Raw genomic sequence first — 9,040 nt, 5'->3', positions numbered from 1 at the left:
AAAGATTAATCCGATGATAATCAAATAGTAATCACAAATTACTTAGTATCGAATAGCAATCGAGATAGCATCACAAAGTAAGTTACACTTCTCAATGTCTCGCCAAATCAGACCTGTATTGAGAAATCTACACTCCTCAATCTCTTCAAATCCCGACAAAATCAACTCAATTTCGTCCGACGTATTAGAAATCTTAAAAGAGAATCAAATAAACTGAAAATAACGTGGTATTGATCCTTAACTAAATAGAACACAAATAGAACACAAAATTGATTTTGAAAACAAAAAGAGGAGTTTAGAACGACGATTTTATGATTATTCAAATTTACATATAATATAGTAATATACTAATAAGAAAGCAAATTTAGAGAGAGAATTACAAAAATATGAACCAAATTTGAAACCAAAAAATTTGGTTTCTCAACACGTGGGTAATGGCGTCCACTAAATAATCCTCCTGATTGTTTGAAATCAAAGATTAAAATACCATATCTTTTTTTTTCAAATTTTGAATAAAAGAGCCTTGAAATTTGATGTTTGATTCACTGATTGAAACTGATTACTACCACCAACAAAGAAGAAGAAGAAAAGAAAAATGAAAGGGAAGGATCAGTTAAGGGAGGAACGTAGTTCCACGCTAGAGATAGAAACTCCGACGCCGATTCGATCAAAATGTAGAGAGAACTGTAATTGTAATTTCATAGAACTATTGTCACAATTGCCTAACTAATGGTGTAATGGCTGAGTGCTACAAGTTCTCGAATATGAAGCCTTTCATCAGATTCTTCCATTGTTCTTTATCTTCCATACGTACTTTTCTTTTACTTTTTTATTCTTCTTCAATTCCAACCACGACAGCGATTCGACGATAGAATAACAATTTTTTATATTCCTCGATGAGATTCGCGGATCTTCAAACAATAGAAAGTAGAGAAACGCGTGACATATCGCTTGAGAGGTAATTTTGAAATTTTTTTTAAAATTAATCAGGTTCCCCTCATAAAATCAGCAACTTGATTTTAGTTTTCAGGATATTTTACCATCTTTGCCAAATTTAAGAAATGGAAGACATGGTTGACATAGTTTAGTTCCAAAATAATTTTAAGATTTATATTTATTTAATCCTTGAACTTTAAAAAATATCACTGAATTTTTAATATTACACCCAATAGGTCTAAGAAATTTTTAATTTGGTAGGTAATAAATCTCTAATCAATTCAATTTTTTTTTTTTAAAAAAAAAAAAAACACTAATTGTTTGTTAAAGATATATAACTTTAATTTTGTGTCATACAATCACAAAATTTTTAACTATGTATTTACTGTTTAGTAAATAGTGAACTTTTAAAAAGTCGAAACTTCAGTGATTGAATTTTTAAGCATATGTTAGCGATTAAGAAATCCAGGTTGGAATTTAAAAATTATAAAAAAAAATGAAAAAATAAAGTGAAAGTAAACGCTTGCATCTATAAAAGGATCCCCACAATGAGCATCCCAAAAATCCCCTTCAAACCTTCTAACCTCCCTGTTTCATAGACTCTGATCATTACATTCCCATTTCCCACCTTCTTCCTCCTTAAACCGATGGGTCCTGCAGTTCTAAGCTCCCACACCAATGGCTTCTCTCAATCAGTTGATCGAAACTTCGAAGAGAAGAGCAATTACATCAACGGCGCCAATTCTTCTCACGAATCCGTAATCAACAATGTTAATGGCGACGATTGCCATTGGTACGAAGAAATCATCGATGAAAACCTCAAATGGTCCTTTGCTCTGAATAGGTATTTGATTTTCCTTATTAATTTCCGAATCTCTTGATTTTTTTTTTCTTTTAAATTCCATCGCGGATTTTATCTATGAATCCCTCTCTTCTCTTCAGAGTTCTGCAGAAAGGAACCAGTGAATTTCAAGATATCGCTCTTTTAGATACGAAGCGTTTCGGAAAAGTGCGTTTATGAAGTTCCGAATTCCGGTTTTGTTTCGCGATTTTCTGCCGATTCTTGAAAATGTTTTAATCGGTTTCGGTTTTTTGCTATGTGCATAAGATGATCTGATTAAGGTTTGTGAGTGTAGACATTGATGATCGATGGGAAGATGCAGAGTGCTGAAGCTGATGAATTTGTTTATCATGAATGTTTAATTCATCCCGCTCTGTTATGTCATTCCAAGTGCGTTTTCCTTTTGCGTCATTATTTGTTTTCAACTTTCACTTAAATTGTAATTAAAAAAAAAAAAAAAAAAAGGGAAATTCTTATCGATAGAAAAATTTCAAAAATATATTTTTCAATTTATAACAATTTCCCTTTGATTTTAGTATTCTTTTAGTATCAAAGATTTGAGGATGCCTTGACCACTTAACTTATGTTTTCCATTTTTAATTTAAAATTTAATCAAATATAAAAATGTTAATTCAAATCTCCAACCTTTTAATTGAAGTTATAATATTTAAATTATGACTATTTAGTTTTTTTATTTTTTAAAATTAAATTTATAAATATTAATTTTACCACATACTACTAATGTTGACATAGGTTTCAAAAATGTATTTTTTGAACTAAAATTCAAATATTTCTTCAATTACATGGGAGAAAACATGCATCAATTAAAAGTGGAGTCACTTGAAATATGTATATAAGAGAAATTATATATCCCAATTATTAAGGTCTATTTGATAATCATTTCATTTTTTTTTTAAATTAAGTCTATAAATACTACTTCCACCTTCAAATTTCTTCATTGTTATCTATCTTTTACCAATAGTTTACCAATGGTTTAAAAAATCAAGTCAAAATTTGAAAACTAAAAAAAATAACTTTTAAAAAATTATTTTTATTTTTAAAATTTAGCTAAGAATTCAACCATAGTATTAGAAAAGATGTAAATCATAGCAAAAAATAGAGAAAAAATATGCTTATTTTTCAAAAAAAAAAAGAAAAAAGAAAAAATACCAAACGACCTAAGTTAAAACCCCTTTAGAATTTCAAAAAAATTGTCATCTTCTTTACCTAAATCTACAAATTTTCAAATTTGTCCTTGATGCCTTACTCTATTCTCTAACATCAACTAACTATGGATCTTTTTGTTAAACTTTTTTATCAAATATTTTAGATTAAATAAGTAAATTTCAATATCTAGCAAATAAAAATTTAAAATAATTATCTTGTAATAATTTTGATATTAGATATTCATTTCATAAAAGAGGGAGTGATATGAAATATCAATACAGAAATAATTGAAATATTTATATCCTTACTTTGGTCCATATAATTTTAAACCATAAAAATTTAATATTAATTTATTTTACTTCATGTCACAACTCATTTTTATGAACGATTGTTTTAAAAGTTCCAATCATCTCAACCTAAATCTAAAATCGACATAAAAGATAAATAATATATTTTTATTTGAAATATGGATGTATGATTTAAAAAGTCAGCCATGAAGTGTCATTAAAAAGTCACTCAAAGAAAAGTGAGTAATCAATATAAAATAAAAATCTCTACCTTTACTTTTCTTAAAAAACGAAATTTCAATAATTGTATTGATAATGTGAGGTTTCTGGTTTTGTAATTAAATTTTTTTAATTTTTAATTTTTAATTTTATTGTTATTATTATTTGTAGCCCGAAAACTGTATTCATAATGGGGGGTGGAGAAGGTTCAGCAGCAAGAGAAGTTCTCAAACACAAATCAATAGAAAAGGTTGTCATGTGCGATATTGATCAGGTAATATGGCCAAAATATCAATAATCATACGTGAGAAAATAAAAAAAAAAAACAGTAAAATGATAACATTTTAGGATAATTATTTTAAATGATAACTCTATTAAAAATATTTTCAAGTATAATAAAATGTCATTGTCATAATAGACATTTATCAGACACTAATAAATGTCTGTTATAATCTATCACTACTGATAGATAGTGACATTTTGCTATATTTTTAAATAATTTGGTTACTTTTTTTATTTGAAAACAACCCAAATTTTTATTCAATCTATTTTAGATCAAACTTTATTTGATTCATGCACTTTTAGTACTCAATCATTTAATCCATATATTTGAGTATTTAATAATTTAGTCATTATATTTTTATAATATTTAATAATATTAGTTATTAGCTTTTAAAATGAAATAATTAATTTAGTCTTGTAATGTTCATATCTACATAATATTATTAATCGCTGACAAAAATATATGCTTTGTTCTAGATTTTAAATTATATAGATCAAATAGTTGCAAAAATTTAGTGACTAAAAAAACTATAAATTCAAATGTACAAGGAAACCAAATTATTACAATAATAAAATGTTGAAATTAAATTGTTGCTTCAGAAAAGGACAAAAAAATATTTTTACCTAAAATTTATTTATTCATTTTGTTTTGATTCGATAAAATCAAAGTTGTGTGGTTGCTTGCAGGATGTGGTGGATTTCTGCCGCAAACATTTGACTGTGAACCGAGAGACCTTTTGTCACAGTAAACTTCATCTTGTGATAAACGATGCCAGGTAAGATTATAAATTAAATTTTAAAAAAAATGAGTCAACTTATTTATAAATATGATAAAATGACACATTCTATCAATGATAGATCACGATAAATTTCTAAAGTCTATGGCTCAGTAATAGAGGTTTATTACAGTCTATCACTAATAGACTGTGACATTTTGTTATATTTAAAACTTCATCTTGTAATAAATGATGAAATTTGTTTTTTTTTTAATTTTTACTTTTTTTTTTTTTTTTTTTTTTTTTTTTTTTTTTTGGAGAAAAGAGCGGAATTAGAAAAGAGAAGAGAGAAATATGATATAATTATAGGAGACCTAGCAGACCCTGTTAAAGATGGGCCTTGCTACAAGCTCTACACCAAATCCTTTTACCACGACATCGTCAAACCTAAACTCCACCACAATGGCATCTTTGTAACTCAGGTCAGGTTATATCCTTTAAAAATCACTTTTCGTCTCTCAATTTTGATTATTAATAATTTAGTTTTTAAAAAAATAAAAATTAATTTATCTACTTTCAAATATGTAATAATTTATATCTCATTTGATAATTATTTTATTTTTAAAAATGTGCTCGTTCTCTTAAATTTCCTATTTGTGGTTTTGATATTTCTTAGGTAAACATTTGAAAACTACTTTTTCTTTAGTTTTGATTTTGAAAACATTCCTAAAATGTTGCAATAACATAGAAATCAAAGTTTCAGAAAAAAAAAAAAATATATATATATATATAGAAAGCAATAAATGAAAGTGATATTTATAAGCTTAATTTTAAAAAACAAATGGTTACCAAAGAGTGTCTTAGTCATTGAAGTAATTTAATTCCTATACTTTCAATTCGTAACAATTTAGTTCATTTATTTTTAAATTTATAACAATTTAGTATTTATCATGAAAAATATCATCAAACCTAATTTTCAGTTTTTATTAAGTAATGACTTAATGTTTATAATTTTTTTTTTAAAAAAAAAATACCATTAATCAGTCTAACGTGTAAGAAACTTTATTAAATTTTAATTGAATTTTTTATTATAGGACTAAATTGATAAAACTAAACTGGTATGTTTTAAAATTTAGAAACTAACTTCTTACTTGATATATATAAAAATGCATTATTGATTAAAATTGGTACATGTAAAGCACAATTTTTGCGTTGAGATATTTGACAATTTTAAGTTTTGCAGGCAGGACCAGCCGGGATTTTCACCCACAAAGAGGTTTTTACCTCAATTTATAACACAATCAAACAGACCTTCAACTGTAAGTTTCTCTCTCTCAGTTAATTAGAAAATTACTATGTTGAAACACTAAGTTAAATTAATTAAAACCTTATTTTAAAATTAAAATAACCCTTTTCTCCATCTCTCGGTTTCTTGCTGCAGATGTGATTGCTTACACTGCTTACATACCATCTTTTGCAGACACATGGGGATGGGTTATGGTATGACATAAAATTAATTTTAACGCTAATTAAATTATTATGTAAATTAGTAAAGTCTTTAAATTAATTAATTATGTTTTTTATTTTTGAAAAAATCAGGCATCAGATCATCCTTTCTGTATAAAATCAGAGGAATTGGATAAAAGAATTGAGGATAGAATCAATGGGGAGTTGCTTTATTTAACTGGTCCCTCAATTGTATCCTCCACCATCCTCAACAAAATGGTTTCTTTAGCGTAAGTTCAAACCTCGCAATATTACATTTCTGAGACGTTTCAAAACTATTTTTAAAACATGAATCCGTCGGAAAGAATAGTGTGACAATGACTTAGAATGAAAATCAAAACTCAAACACTGTCACACAATTCCAAATCACCATCACACTTATTCAAAATCTCAATTTTCATCTACAAATTCTTATTGGACTTTTATTCCAAGATAATATTGTAATATTTGATATAATTAAATTTATAGTGATCTATCTGCTTAAGTTTTTGGATTGTTCGATGATTTTTTATATCAGAGATTTGAATTTGTAGTGAGTGTGTTTTGGTATAATTATGATCAGGTTGTTGAATGAAACTCACATCTACACTGAAGCGACTGCAAAATTCATACATGGTCAAGGGGTTGGATTCAAGCAACTGAATGGGGGAAGTTGTGGTCGTGGTGTATAAATTAAATAATTAAGAACCCTAAAATATAACACTTTAATTAGAGACATCACTAAGATAAAATCCAATCAACATTTCTACTCTTTTAACTTATTTGGTATTAAAAAAAAAAAAAGGAAAAACTTAGGAGTATTAATCATCTTTTTTATATAAAAAATTATAGTTAGATGTCAAAATGAACTTAGCTCAACGGTAATTGACATATACTATATTAGGAGTAAGTTGATTAGAATTTCATTTCCTCATATAGTCTGTTTAGAATGGAATTATATCACTAAGTAATTTCAACTTATTTAATAGTATACTGTTAAAGAATAATTTTCTTTTGTATATGCAAAGGTAAATACCATTGGATATGTAATGGATATTGGTGTGTAGTAAGCTAAAATCTTTTGTATATGCAAAGGTATTGAGAGGGTTTCAGTTCAAAGTATAAAAGCTAGTTTAATTTGCTGATCTCTATTACAAATATTATTCCATTGCATTCTTCATCCTTCACCTCTGTTGAATAATTTTCTTTCCTTTGAGACAAAAAGAAAAAGAAGAAGAAAAAAAGACATAATTGACATTAACATAGAAGAGCAAGCAACACAGTTAAAAAGCAAGTTTTAACCTTACCTAGCACAACATTGATGTCTAGCCTTTGGACAAAAAACACCAACTGTAAATGGTACTCTCAACGTAGTAATCAAAGTATTGACAATAAACTCTTTCAAAAAATAGTCTTTCTTTGAATCGACTATTTTTCACATGAGCAATCCTTATAATTGCCACATACTCATTACCACATGCATACCCACAATTTGGCCAAATAATTATCTTCCTTTGGGCCGATAATCATCTGCATAAATTCATGAATATGCACATCTTATATTTTAGAATTAAATTAATCTAGATAATAAAGGCTACTTTGTAACATATTATTTTGACCAATCCAATCTAAAATATAAGACACAATAATATAACAATATTATTGTACAAATATAAAGGAAGAAGAACACCAAATAGTCTTTACCAATATTCACTTAATTATTACATACACATAATACAATTAAAGCAACATAAACATGTGAATATCACCAAATATCATTAATCAAATTTAAATTTAATCCACAACATGATCAATGAAGTTTAACTTAAATTCACAATATGTTTAATCTAATTAAAACTTGAATCATCAATCAAAATTTAGATTCAAATTCACGAACTAATTAATTTAAAAATTAGATTTAAATTTACTCAATTATCAAATGATTCAACCTTATCAAAGATCAAAATAAACTTAGAAACCAAGACATGCAACCTAATTTTGATTGAAAACCAATCAAATTCATCAAATTAAAACCAGTAACTCCCATTATTAAGTTAATGCATGACAACAAGATGGTGTACCAAAATCAGAACTCATTTTTGCAAAATTGAATTGGCCGGTAATGGATTTCTTTGGCCGTGTGTGGAAATCCTTTTTTCTTAAACACATATCCTCGAATTGTGGCACTAGATCCGTTGGGTCAAATTAATTTTCGGATACACTATCGCCGATTGAGGCCGAAAAATCGGTGCAGTATATTTATTTATTTATTATTTTTTTCTTTTAATCTTTAAATTCTTTAAACAGAAACTAAAATTTAATCACAATACCAATGGAAAATGCATAAAACCAACAATCCAATTCATACTCTGATACCACTTGTTAGCATAAATACTTTAAATCTATATTGAATAGATAAACCATAGGATCATTCTTGTTAAATTGTCAAGAATAATAACATATCGGATTCCATTGGAAAACTAATGATAACATGATAATAGATGACTATGGTTTTTCTCAACCAAAACTCCGAATGCCCTTAGTTGAATCTCTCTCTAGATGGGATTCAAGAAAGACTAAGTGCTTATTATTTTGGTATATTGGGGACCATAGTCCTAAGGTCTCTTTATGTATAGTTCAATTAGGGTTTCCATTAAACCCTAATTAACTAGAAATTGACTTCTACTCATTAAATACATACTCAATTAGGAATCTAGGATCTTAATTAATTAGATCGCATAATAGGGCTCAATCTAATAAAATATCCCAATATGATAAATTATTAATCCACATACATATTCATATTTTAATTAAATATATTATTATTTATTTAAATATGTCTAACAATTTTTACATGAGAGAGACTTCAATTGTCAAGCGTTGAAAGTTGTAAGATGGGAAGGGAATGTGTATATATATACATAAGAGGTCTTTAAAGGATTTGCAAAAGTGAATAGAGTGGTAGTCAAAATTGATAGGCATTACTTGCAAAATTGATAGACATTGCTTGCGGTAACCAATTGCATGGAGTTCATAGTTTTTATGAAGTTGTGTTGTTGATTGTGGTTATTGAGATGACTTCTCAAATTTGGGAGGGTAAATTCTTT

At 27.1% G+C, this 9,040-nt stretch overlaps 1 protein-coding gene across 2 annotated transcripts; it reads left to right on the top strand.

Annotated features, from left to right (window-relative positions):
• Positions 1–1,482: 1,482 nt before the first annotated feature.
• Positions 1,483–7,091, top strand: LOC120076858 (thermospermine synthase ACAULIS5). Of its 2 annotated transcripts, XM_039030805.1 has the most exons (10): positions 1,484–1,780; positions 1,879–1,945; positions 2,073–2,167; positions 3,622–3,724; positions 4,420–4,508; positions 4,774–4,930; positions 5,692–5,767; positions 5,890–5,948; positions 6,048–6,184; positions 6,517–7,091. In XM_039030805.1, exons 1-10 carry the CDS (start codon positions 1,584–1,586, stop codon positions 6,623–6,625), a joined length of 1,089 nt encoding a protein of 362 aa, XP_038886733.1. In that variant the 5' UTR covers positions 1,484–1,583; the 3' UTR covers positions 6,626–7,091. The 2 variants fall into 2 exon arrangements, with proteins under 2 accessions (XP_038886734.1, XP_038886733.1); XM_039030806.1 differs by lacking the exons at positions 1,879–1,945; positions 2,073–2,167 and having other exon boundaries at positions 1,483–1,780.
• The last annotated feature ends 1,949 nt before the right edge of the window (positions 7,092–9,040 follow it).

This window comes from Benincasa hispida, chromosome 4, assembly GCF_009727055.1.
Source record: "Benincasa hispida cultivar B227 chromosome 4, ASM972705v1, whole genome shotgun sequence".
NCBI lineage: Eukaryota > Viridiplantae > Streptophyta > Magnoliopsida > Cucurbitales > Cucurbitaceae > Benincasa > Benincasa hispida.
This window is presented reverse-complemented; position numbering and strand designations above follow the sequence as displayed.